Consider the following 13,310-nt stretch of genomic DNA (forward strand, 5'->3'; position numbering starts at 1 on the left):
GGAGGTTGTCTATGCAAGAACTAGTGTGACAATCTTTCTGAAGTTTACCTCAAGTTATCTAGCTTAGGCAAATAACATTCCAAGACCATCAGAACTAGGATTTAACATCTGCAAAGATGTGTTACTGAAACATAATTTCTCTCTAAAATCACTCTTATTCCCAGAGATAGGCAAATCAAGATGAATTCACTTTCAGAACAAGTCCAATTTTAACAAATTTGGCCTACTTATTTACATAAGCTCAGCAAGAATAATGACTGATCATATAAGATCTTTTAGAATTTGCTCTGCTGGAATTTCTTATAAGGAATCTCTAGGTTGAACTCTCAGTAGCCTCTCCAGACCAGAAGCCAAGCCAAGTACTTGCCATCAGACATGCCTGCAATACCTGTAGATGTAGGCAGATCCCTCTTCATGAGGTCCCCAATATATCCTGAGGTTCCTGCACCTGCCAGAATGTGACATTCTTTACTCACCGGGTAAGGCTGCTGGGAAATCTATAAGCAAGGTATCAGGCCAACATTACCAAGTGGCTTTATGGCTCCAGATTTCATAAAGTCAGCCTTAGTTCTTTCAAGCTGTTTGGTCATATCTGAGTCTATGCATGTCTCTCAAATATGACGTTCCAGTCAAAGCCTTGGTAAAATAACTGGTGTTTCTAATGGTGTCCTGTTAGGAGGAGAAAAGATTCTTATTGAACTCCTGCAAATGACTATGATTGCCATGAAAGAAAGAATACTTACCGAGACTTTTTGAATTTCAGAGGGTTCGGGTAGAGAGAAAAGTCAAATGCTTCAATTTGTTCACAGATGAATACTTTATCACATTCTTATAAGTCATAGATATCTTAAGAGAAAGTTTCCTTAATCTGGAAGAGCAAACATTAGAGAATCATCGATGTTTCAAGAGTAACAAAACTATAAACATCTTTTTAGTTAGTTCTGGAAATTCTTACCCATTCAGTTTTGATCTTAAAGATACTGAATACCTGGGGCGCCCAGGTGGCTCAGTCGTTAAGCGTCTGCCTTCGGCTCAGGTCATGATCCCAGGGTCCTGGGATCGAGCCCCGCGTCGGGCTCCCTGCTCCGCGGGAAGCCTGCTTCTCCCTCTCCCACTCCCCCTGCTTGTGTTCCTGCTCTCGTTGTGTCTCTCTGTCAAATAAATAAAATCTTTAAAAAATAATAAAAATAAAATATTTTCAGCAGTATAAAACATAAACATCTATTTGTGGATGATGCTTGTCTTTTAAACACACCATAGAAACAGATACACAGACTAAAATAAGAGCTATTGTTTCTGAGTCTTGTGTTTCATTGAAAACTTGTTTTGTTGATCATTTGGGAGTTATATTTTAGAATTTTGAGACACTTGAACATATATTAATACGATTGTTTCCCAGCAATAAGAAGAGTGGGTCTGTGACATTAGTGTGGAATGGACGGAGATTTGCAGGACCAATGCCTGAATGATTTAGAACCTCTACCTGCAAAAGCAAGTATCTCCAAATAAATAAAGGTGAAAGTCTTCATTTCCCAAGCAAACTGTAAGCAAAGACAAAGAAGGGGCTTTCAAGATTAAACATGATGTTTTATACACATCTCTCAGTAAATCACCCAGAACCCATATTAATGGCAAAGAACAAACTTTATTTTCTTTTTAAAGATTTTATTTATTTATTTGACAGAGAGTGAGCACAAGCAGGGGAAGGGCAGAGGAGAAAAGCAGGCTCCTCACTGAGCAAGGATCCCCACGCGGAGCTCGATCCCAGGACCCTGGGATCATGACCTGAGCCAAAGGCAGCCGCTTAACCAACAGAGCCACCCAGGTGCCCCCTTTACTAACTTGAAAACAGTATTAGCTCAGCAATTACACTACTGGGTATTTACCCCAAAGATACAGATGTAGTGAAAAGAAGGGCCATATGCACCCCAATGTTCATAGCAGCAATGTCTGCAATAGCCAAACTGTGGAAAGAGCCGAGATGCCCTTCAACAGACGAATGGATAAAGAAGATGTGGTCCATATATACAATGGAATATTACTCAGCCATCAGAAAGGATGAATACCCACCATTTGCATCAACATGGATGGAACTGGAGGGGATTATGCTAAGTGAAATAAGTCAATCAAAGACAATTATCATATGGTTTCACTCATATGTGGAATATAAGAAATAGTGCAGAGGATCATAGGGGAAGGGAGGGAAAACTGAATGGGAAGAAATCATAGAAAGAGACAAACCATGAGAGACTCTTAACTCTAGGAAACAAACTGAGCTGGGGGCACCTGGGTGGCTCAGTCGTTAAGCGTCTGCCTTCGGCTCAGGTCATGATCCCAGGGTCCTGGGATGGAGCCCCGCATCGGGCTCCCTCCTCGGCAGGAGGCCTGCTTCTCCCTCTCCCACTCCCTCTGCTTGTGTTGCTGGGCATTAAGGAGGGCACGTGATGTGATGAGCACTGGGTGTTATACGCAGCTGATGAATCATTGAACACATCTGATACACTATATGTTGGCTAATTGAATTTAAATAAGAAAAAAACACTGTATTAGCTTTAGAGTGGAGGAATCTGGCAGAGAACACCTGAGCCAAGCGAATGACAGTAACATCGGCTGTAGAGAACACATTGCTATCAGGTGCCTGATGCACCCAGGACACATCACCGCTGTGGTATTGTTGCAAAAATAAAATAAATTATACCCCACACCTCCAGCCTGTACCAATGTGTCTCTGTGTCACCGGCCTTGGACCTCCGTCCTCACCTGGACTCCAAATAGACCCCAGCTGCTCATACTCCACCGGCGGCCCGGGCACCTCCGACAGGTCTAAGAGCAGGTGCTCCGGCCGCCCCGTGAGCCTGGCCACGTGTGCCCTGGGCTGCACTGGCCAGACAGCATCGGACAAGTGCAGGTGCTGTGGCCAATGTGGGGGAGAGCCTGTTCCAGATGTCAACAGAGCAACGTGCACAGAGCTGCAGGTTTTTTTTAAACATTTTTTCCGGGCACCTGGGTGGCTCAGATGGTTAAGCGTCTGCCTTCGGCTCAGGTCATGATCCCAGGGTCCTGGGATCGAGTCCCGCATCGGGCTCCCTGCTCAGCGGGAAGCCTGCTTCTCCCTCTGCCTCTCTTTCTGTCTCTGATGAATAAATAAAATCTTTAAAAAATAAAAAAATATTTTTTCTGTATTACCCTGACCTGCTTGCTACATTCCTGTTTCTGTGGAATACAGGAATTACAATAAAAGTTGACTTTTAAAGAAAGAAAATTATAATCTGAATCTAATCATGAGAAAACATCAGCTTTATGCAAATATCAAGCCACATTTAGCTTCGAAGACCTGTAATCTCCAGTGTATTTAAGTAGTTTTTTTTTTTTTTTTTTTTTTTGTTCGACAGAGAGAGAGAGTCAACGAGAGAGGGAACACAAGCAGGGGGAGTGGGAGAGGGAGAAGCAGGCTTCCCGCGGAGCAGGGAGCCCAACATGGGGCTCAATCCCAGGACCCTGGGATCATGACCTGAGCCGAAGGCAGATGCTTAACGACTGAGTCACCCAGGCGCCCCTAAGTAGTGTTTCTTTTTTTTTTTTTTAAAGATTTTATTTATTTGACAGAGAGAGAGATAGCGAGAGCAGGAACACAAGCAGGGGGAGTGGGAGAGGGAGAAGCAGGCTTCCTGCCGAGCAGGGAGCCCGATGTGGGGCTCGATCCCAGGACCCTGGGATCATGACCTGAGCCGAAGGCAGACGCTTAACGACTGAGCCACCCAGGTACCCCCTAAATAGTGTTTCTTTAGCAATCTACACAGCAAGGTTCTCTTTTTTCAGAAAATTCTGAATTATTTTAGACCACCAATGCCTTCCTGTTTATTTACACTTTTTTTTAATTTAAGTGGGCTCGTGGGGCTCGAACTCATGACCCTGAGATCAATACCAGAGCCCATATCAAGCGTCACTTAACCTCCTGAGCCACCCAGATGCCCCAATTTGCACATTTTCTGAACATCTTGCACAGAGCTGATGGAGCATCCAGATGAAACCCAAACATTAAATGTTCTTCCACGTGGATACCCCAGGACCCGGCCCCAACCCCAATCTTGGGTATCCACACATCCCCACGTTGCTCTGTCACAAAGGGAACATTTCCAATAGCTGAAGGCCAATAATTCACAGTGGGAGTTGCTCAAGGCGTAAACGCAGCCAGGCTGGATAACGTCGAGAGGAGGCTCTGGGACACACGGGAGAAGAGTTCACGGAACCCTGACTGTCATGAGAAAACCAGGAAAAATATTAGTTGAAAACATACGTGTTAGGACCACCAGAGCTGGAGAAGTAAATCTTCCCATGTTCCAAATCCACGGCATTTCAGGAGGAAAAGAGGACTCGGCTCCGGGACATGACATTTACCTGAGAACCCGCCCGTAGCTTTCTCTTCCTTCTCTGGGTTTCTTCTGTAAGTGAGATCATATGGCGGAATCACGTGTGCATCTCGAGAATATTCCTTAAAGGTGCCAGCACAGCTCCTTCACCTGCTCCCACTGCATCCCAGGCAGAAGGACCTTGAAATGCAAAAAGGTGCCTGGCTGGCTCAGTGGGTGAAGCATGCATGAGTTCCAGCCCCGTGTTGGAGGTAAACTTTACTTAAAAAACAAAAAGGCCACCCTCTCCTGCCCTTTGTCTCAGGAGAGATTCAGGATCAGTGAGCTCCTACATGGAGACCAACACATGAATTTCTCCTTCCCTGTCTTCACATGCCCCCCCCAGACACCCATAAATTCTGGTACAGCAGTGGGGAGTCCTAGCTGCACTGACCCGTCCCTTGCAAACCCACCCATGGCAGACCCTGTCGCCTCCCCTGGGACCAAAGCCTGCGGTCAACTCTCCTAAGTGCACCTGGGAGCCCTTGTGCTCCTGGTCTCATCTTACAATCACCTGGAGCACGTAATTAAAGCAACATTGATGTTTCCACCCTGACCAATAGATAGACTAGGGGTGGAGGTGGGGCACACAGATGATGGTCGTTCTTAAAATCTCACATGGATCCTAACTGGAAGCCTGGGCTGAGAGGCACTTACCTAAGACTTGCTTCTCAAGCTTTAATGTGCTTGAAGTCATTAGGTGTTCTGGACCCACTCCAAGAAATGGTGATTCTGTAGGTTTGGAGTGGGGCCCATGAATTGACAGCTTTTGCAAGTTCCCTGTTAGTGCTGATGCTGGCCCCCGAGACCCCTTATCAGCATGAAGCCAGAGAAGGCAGGCCCAGCACACCAGAGCCCTTCATAGCCACCATCTTCACGCTAACCTTGTTGGTGTGGGTTCCCAGGGAACACGGACCTAGAAGATCATACTTGTTGCTGTCCCTTTAAAGTTTCCAGAAGGCTTGAGAAGGCAGCAATATCTGAGCAAGTCTGTATTTGGACAACGACGTGTGGACGTTCATTGATGCAATGTTTACTGAACATCTACCATGTGCTCACATGTGCTTTATGGTTTACCGTGCCGGGAACCTCACAAGCATGATGTGGGTCAATCCTCATAATGCCCTGGAGGTGGGGCACTAAGGGGGGGGGGTGTCCCATATTCCCATGAAGATTTAGATACTTAGCCCAGACTTTTTAAGATTTTTATTTATTTATTAGAGAGTGTGTGCACATGCAGGAGAAGGGGCAGAGAGAGAGGGAGAAGCAGGCTCCCCGCTGAGCAGGGAGCCCGATGCGGGGCTCGATCCCAGGACCCCGGGATCATGACCTGAGCCGAAGGCAGATGCTTAACCGACTGAGCCACCCAGGCGCCTCGTGAAGGGAGATTTTTTTTAATAGTGTTTTATTTCATTCTGACTCATACTTGATTTCCTCTCCTGGGGAGGCTCTCACTTCTATTGTGAACGAGGTAGAGGCACAAACTTGGGCACATTGACAACGTGGTGTCCTACCCTCCCTGGGAAGCACAGAGTAAAAGGGGCCTCGGGAAACAGACGCTGCCACGAACCCTGTCAAGCCCAGGTTTTTCCAGGACAGAGGTGGACCACGCTGGGGACAGAGCTCCCGCTGGTCGGTCTTAGATCCTGTTCACGTCGCCCACCTCTCGGAAGCGCTGAGCATGATCTAGTAAAGAGGTTACCCATCACTCCAAAGATTCTTTCCTCGTGCTTCCCTGAAATCATACCTGGATCCTCCAATCTAATTTGTCAGATCTTTACATTCTTCATAATATCATCTGAATAGAATCATATATTATATAACTTTCTGAAACTGGCTTCTTTCACTCAGCATAATGCCTTTGATAGTAAACCATGCTGTGGTGTATATTAATTAGTTCATTCCTTTTTATCACCGAGTGAGATTTCGTTGTATGGATATGCCACAATTTGTTAATCCAACAATTACTTGTTAAACATTTGGGTTGTTTCAACTTTGCCAATTACACTCTAATGCATAAATATTCCATGGATGTCTTTTTTGGTGATGTAATTTTTTAAAATTTCTATGTGTAAATATTTGAGGTATTCTGAAAAATGTATATTTTACAATCATTTACTCTTCAGATTAAATGTTTAGATTCCATCTGAAATGAGGTCATAGAGTTTTGCAATAATCTTCACAATGTATCAAAAAAAATTTTTGAAGACCCTGGTATATCATAAAACCCCCAAATTCTCAGATGAAAGTCTGAGCTGTAAGTAATCTGCTAAGACTGGAGAATAGGGGCGCTTGGGTGGCTCAGTCGTTGGGTATCTGCCTTCGGCTCAGGTCATGATCCCAGGGTCCTGGGATCGAGCCCCACATCGGGCTCCCTGCTCAGCGGGAAGCCTGCTTCTCCCTCTCCCACTCCCCCTGCTTGTGTTCCCTCTCTCGCTGTGTCTCTCTCTCTGTCAAATAAATAAATAAAATCTTTAAAAAAAAAAAAAAAAAAAAAAAAGACTGGAGAATAGAGACAACTGTGAACTAGTTTTATAGGGACTCTCTGGATCCCTTACCTGTTCTCATGATCCTGGCACTAATAGTAGCTTTGGATTCATGATGGGAAGGAGGACTTTGTTATGTTATTATTTGCCCATCAGCAGAACTCAGTGTGTGGGTTGAGGGTGATACAAATACCCTGTGACATGGGCACACAAAATACTGTTTGTCTTACCTAATAAACCAGGGAACTCATGATGCCCTCTGGAGAGTTTTATCCCACAAGGTAAATTTAATAGGGCAGAGGGGAATATTAATTTGTTTTCTCAATGTACCTTGTATCTCAATGATATGAATAAGAATGGAACAAATCAATGAGGCAGGAGAAACAAATATTTCTTACAGAAGAATGCTAAATAGTATACACAGATACTCTTTTTTTTTTCAAGATTTATCTTTAAAAAAAAAAGATTTATCTACCCATTTTAGAGAGAAAGTGAGCAGGGGGGAGGCGCAGAGGGAGAGAAACTCAAGAAGACTCCCTGCCAAGTGTGGAACCCAATGCAGGGCTCAATCCCACAACCCTGAGATCAGACCTGAGCAGAAATCAAGAGTCGAATGCTTCACCCACTGCGCCACCCGGGTGCCCCAGATACTACTCTTCCTAAGAGGTGGAGATTAATTCACCTGCTAAGCTTATTGACTCCCTTCCAATCAATGCAGAATGGGGATGGGCAGATAGCAATTTTACAGTGGAGAAACTGGAAAACACTACCAACACTTGATAACCAAGTGATAGAGATTAACACCGCCCGTGATAATGGTTAATTGCATGAATTCCCTGATGTGATATGATGTAATCAGATGATATATGAGATGTTTTTATAAAAATCTATAAACAAGGGGCGCCTGGGTGGCTCAGTTTGTTGGGCGGCTGCCTTCGGCTCGGGTCATGATCCTGGACTCCCGGGATCGAGTCCCGCATCAGGCTCCCTGCTCGGTGGGGAGTCTGCTTCTCCCTCTGACTCTACCCCTTCTTGTGCTCTCTCTTTCACTCTCTCTCTCTCTCAAATAAAATAAAATTAAAAAAAAAAAATCTATAAACACTGTCTAATCAGACAAAAACATCAGACAAACCCACTTTCAGAGGTATTCTAGAAACTACCTGGCCAGTCCTCCACACACCTTCCAAGTTCATAAAAACCTAGGAGACAGAGAATCTGACAGAATCTGACAGAGAGAAGAGGAGGTGGGAGACACATGTTGGCTACATGTAATGTGGTATCCTGGAAGAAAAAAAAAAAAGACATTTGTGTTAAAACTGATGAAATAAGAATAAAGTCTACAATTCAATTTCTACCGTGGTGACAGTGTTGGTTTCTTAGTTTTCCGGAATGTACAATGGTAACGTAAGATGTTAACAACAGGGGAAACAGGCTGAGTGGAAAATGGGAGTTCTCTGTATGTTCTTTGCTATTTTCCTGCAAATTTAAACTGATTCCAAAGTAAAATATTTACATTAAAGTTGCAACCCCGGTGCCCGGGTGGCTCAGTCGGTTAAGCATCTGCCTTCTCCTCAGGTCATGATCCTGGGGTCCTGGGATCGAGCCCCACATCGGGCTCTCTGCTCGGCAGGGAGTCTGCTTCTCCCTCTCCCTCTGCTTGTGCTCTGTGTCAAATAAATAAATAAAATCTTTAAAAAAATAATAAAGTTGCAACCCCTTATAATTTAATTTATTCACAGATATTTACATTAAATTATGTGTGAGTTGATATCCACTGTTTCTTTCGAATGTGTCCATTTGCTCTGGTGGGTGATTTCAAAATCAGGAAAACTCATTAAACAAAACAGATTCAATAGATTCATGTCTCTGGTCTCCAAATTACTACTCCTCTACTAATCCAAGCTTGATGAAGACTTTCTTCATAAGCTTGTCTCCTCAAATTGGAATTGCAGACACCCACCCCGAAATCTGCTTCTTAGCAGTTAGGCCCCAAGAACTAATCCAGAACAATCTATCTTCTACAGACCCTGAAAATTGATTCATTTTTATCACAGACATAAAACGTCTATGAAATGTTTGCTTTCCACCTCTATCCTTTCAAAACATCAGCTAACATATCCTCCTGCAAGATTCTCCTTTCGTCCCCTGAAGTTCACAATTCCAATGTTCAATTGAAAATATTTTTAATATGCTCGTCCTTCTCCATACACGTGTTTTCTTATTTCAAATGCCTACCATTCTCTAAGGATGTAAGACACAATTTGCACAACCTGGTCGTTATGGTCCTTCACAACTAAAACCTAATTGTCCCCCAGCTTTACCTCAGGCCACCTGCATCCCAATACAGAACCCAGAACCCTCTACACTGAATTCTCTGAAGGATCATCCCACACACTATTCCTTTTAAAGGCGCTGGCGTTACTATCACATGGCCAGTAAATCTTGAGAAAATTTGGTACCTCACATTAAAAATTATACATCCAGGGGCGCCTGGGTGGCTCAGTCGTTAAGCGTCTGCCTTCGGCTCAGGTCATGACCCCAGGGTCCTGGGATCGAGCCCCGCATCAGGCTCCCTTCTCCGCGGGAAGCCTGCTTCTCCCTCTCCCACTCCCCCTGCTTGTGTTCCCTCTCTCGCTGTGTCTCTCTCTGTCAAATAAATAAATAAAATCTTTAAAAAAATAAAATAAAATAAAAATTACACATCCAAAGACACTTCCAGTATCTCTACATTATTTCAGGACTGTTTTATTTATTGGACTCTGAATTTCTCCACTACAGCCATTAATAAAATGCAATTACATGAGTAGTTACATAATAATTACATAGGATTTCTTTTTTTTTTTTTTTAAGATTTTTTATTTATTTATTTGAGAGAGAGAATGAGATAGAGAGAGCATGAGAGGGGGGAGGGTCAGAGGGAATAGCAGACTCCCCGCTGAGCAGGGAGCCCGATGCAGGACTCGATCCAGGGACTCCAGGATCATGACCTGAGCTGAAGGCAGTCGCTTAACCAACTGAGCCACCCAGGCGCCCCAATAATTACATAGGATTTCATTTACAAGTCGCCATTATTCGCTATTGTTGGAGCAGAAATCTCTGATTATTCAAAACTGGATGTAAAATGAGACTAATTTTGCTGAAGATTCCTTGAAGGATGAGTGTCTAAGCGGCTGAACGCAGCGCGAACCAGACAGTTTATATTTTTCTGATGAGATGAGGGAACTGTGTATTTCTTCCTGTGCACACAGAGAAGAGTCTGGATACACAGTGGTCCTGACTCAAGAGAACAAAGGGGCAGGCAGTTGGAAAACATGCATTGATTAGGGCAGAGGTGTTTATCAGCCACCAACTGGTCTTGCGAAAAATAGAAAAATACATGTAAATGATGGAGAAGAGGGTGTAAAAAGACACAAAGGGGGTCACCAGCAGAAGGATGCTTCGGGCGGCTCTAATCTCGGGGGAGGATCTGGGGGACACTTTGGTCCCATAAATGTGTTGGACCCGCTGCTTATGCTTGTACAAGGTGGAAACCATGAACCCACTGGCCCAGGTTATGAGTCCCAAGCACAAAACATCATGGGAGGATACCAATACCATATACAGTAAGTCTGTGTCTTTGTCACGAAGTGCAGAAGTACAGTATCCGAAGTCCATAGTTTCTGAAGTGTTTTTGTTGTTCCGTTTGTCAGTCATATACACAGGAACCGTAATATTTAGCATTATGTTCATGATCCAGCAGAGGATATTTGAGGGGCCAATGTATTTGGGAGCTTTCCCATTAAGCGCTGCCCACCTGGAGTTCCAGGGGCTGATATTAATGGCCTGAAAAACACTCAGGAGGCACGTGGTGCCAATGGACACACCCCTGGACACTTGTGAACAAAGAAAACAACTTTGCAACCAAAGTCATTGAGAAAATATCTCAACTCAAAAGCTGCCATGGTCTCCGGGATTCTTCTCGAGAGAATGACCAAGGAGTTGGTTAAAGTCAAGTGCCTGAGAATCAAATCTGTGGACTTTGACCTGTATCCCCTTAAGTCAGGAGATGAAGTATAACGACAGAAGAGCAAGAAGTTCCCCAGAGCTCCAACAACTATCTGGAATAGGAAGATCACAGCAAATCCCGCATCCATTAAGGCCATTCTGTCATTCTCCAGGGCTCAGTGTTCACTTTCACAAAGAGAGGACTCTGCATGAAAACATCAGCTGTGGGCTGATTGTTCGTGGAAAATAAATTCAGAATTCTCCCCTTGCTATTACTTTTCCCTGAGAATTTCTTTCAAATACACGTTTTCTTTAATTAATGATTTCATTTCCCAAGTTTAATGTATTTCTTTTTTTTTTTTTTTTTTTTAAAGATTTTTTATTTATTTATTTGAGAGAGACAGAATGCGAGAGAGCAAGCACATGAGAGGGGGGAGGGTCAGAGGGAGAAGCAGACTCCCCGCCGAGCAGGGAGCCCGATGCGGGACTCGATCCTGGGACTCCAGGATCATGACCTGAGCCGAAGGCAGTCGCTCAACCAACTGAGCCACCCAGGCGCCCTTTTTTTTTTTTTTTTTAAGATTTTTAAAATTTATTTATTTGACAGAGAGAGAGCGAGCGAGAGAGGGAACACAAGCCGGGGGAGTGGGGGGGGGAGAAGCAGGCTTCCCGCGGAGCAGGGAGCCCGATGCGGGCCTCGATCCCAGGACCCCGGGATAATGACCTGAGCCGAAGGCAGACGCTTAACGACTGAGCCACCCAGGCGCCCAATGTATTTCTTTATATAGTGCTTATTTAGTCACTCTTACTCATGCTTTATCTATTGTAAATTATTTAATATTTACAGGTGTATATGATTTACAGACAAGAAGAATTTAATTAAAATGAGGTTATATGACTCATTTAAATATTGCAATGCCCAGCTTACAATAAACTTGGTGCTTACCATCACGCTATATTGTCAGAGCTACCTGGTCATATCCTTTTTTTTTTTTAAGACTTTATTTGTAACTAATCTCTACACCCAACATGGGGCTTGAACTCACAACTGAGTTCTTATTATCAAGAGTTGCATGCTCCAGGGCGCCTGGGTGGCTCAGTCGTTAAGCGTCTGCCTTCGGCTCAGGTCATGATCCCAGGGTCCTGGGATCGAGTCCCACATCGGGCTCCCCGCTCTGCGGGAAGCCTGCTTCTCCCTCTCCCACTCCCCCTGCTTGTGTTCCTGCTCTCGCTATGTCTCTCTCTGTCAAGAAAATAAATAAAATCTTTAAAAAAAAAAAAAAGAGTTGCATGCTCCACCAACTGAGCTAGCCTGGTGCCCCCACCTGGTTGTATCTTTAAATAATCCACATATATGCATGCATACATTGTCATATTTGAATTTATTTTAATTTAGGTTTGGTTGTGCCAATTTCTCATTTTTGTTAAAATATTTGTTCCATTAATCATCATCACTTGTGAATGAAGATGAAAACATCTTAATAAGGACCTGAATATTATCCATGAACAAAATGGATTTACCAAATATGGACCAACATTACCAAAGCAACAGAAGTAATCATATGATTTTTTTGCCAGTGGAATCCACAATAGAAATTATTGTGTAATATTTCATTTTTGCCCTAACCTATGGGATTTGTAATTTAAATAAAACATTTAGAGATAGTTAAAACATTTAGAGTAGGATCTAAATTATTCCTAATTAAAGAACATGCAATTAGCTGTGATTTTTGAAAACAATAATTCAAACTAATCAATTTGAAAAAGATAAAAAGATAAAAAACAAGCATGCAAAATGGAATCTCAAGGTATGAAATCTTGTGCATCGAATAGGAGAAATGCAAGGATGAGCCTAAAAAGACTCTCAAGCAGACTCCCCGCTGAGCACTGAGCCCTACGAGGGGCTCAATCTCAGGATCCATGAGATCATGACCTGAGCTGAAATCACAAGTCCCACGCTCAACCCACCAGCCACCCAGGTGCCCCTAATTGATGTTTTAAAGCAATAGATTAGTGAGCTAAATTACCAGATTTCTCTCCACCCACCCACCCACCTATCCTTTCCCCTTTAAAGCTGCTGGACCTGAACCCCCTGGTTGCTCATCTGCCCTGCGGGTGGTGAAGAACAGAAGTTGTGCTCTGGTGGAAGTGGGTATAAAGCTTCACATTCCGCACGGGCACGGTTTGCATGTCCCCTTCCAGCTCGTGTCCCCTGGACAGACGGCTCCAGTCCTCCATCACCTAAATGAGCCATTCTCCTTGTCTGGGTTGCAGCTTATCCCCGGTGGGGAGCCACGGTCTACACCGATCCCCGCCCAGGTCCCAGCGCCCCCTCTCGTCTCCACCCGCTAGCAACGGCAGCTTCTGACTCAAACCCTTTCCAGCCCAGTAGGAGGAAAACATCTCATCTTCTAAGTGTCCCCAGCACCGT

The 13,310-nt window shown here is 44.1% G+C and overlaps 1 protein-coding gene and 1 long non-coding RNA gene across 2 annotated transcripts; both read right to left on the reverse strand.

The window, feature by feature from the left end:
* Positions 1–3,950: 3,950 nt before the first annotated feature.
* On the reverse strand, positions 3,951–8,547 carry LOC118518567 (uncharacterized). The gene is made up of 4 exons (XR_004908693.2): positions 8,409–8,547; positions 8,056–8,176; positions 4,399–4,550; positions 3,951–4,255 (listed from the first exon to the last, which is right to left on the reverse strand). It is a non-coding gene; the product is annotated as an uncharacterized LOC118518567 (long non-coding RNA).
* A 1,332-nt stretch (positions 8,548–9,879) lies between these two features.
* LOC118518561 (vomeronasal type-1 receptor 2-like) lies at positions 9,880–11,441 on the reverse strand. Its single transcript, XM_036065456.2, is given in 2 exon segments — positions 9,880–10,770; positions 10,773–11,441. Coding segments are annotated over 2 exon segments (945 nt in total). The 5' UTR covers positions 11,038–11,441; the 3' UTR covers positions 9,880–10,090.
* Positions 11,442–13,310: the final 1,869 nt, after the last annotated feature.

This window comes from Halichoerus grypus, chromosome 15, assembly GCF_964656455.1.
Source record: "Halichoerus grypus chromosome 15, mHalGry1.hap1.1, whole genome shotgun sequence".
Classification (NCBI taxonomy): Eukaryota; Metazoa; Chordata; class Mammalia; order Carnivora; family Phocidae; genus Halichoerus; species Halichoerus grypus.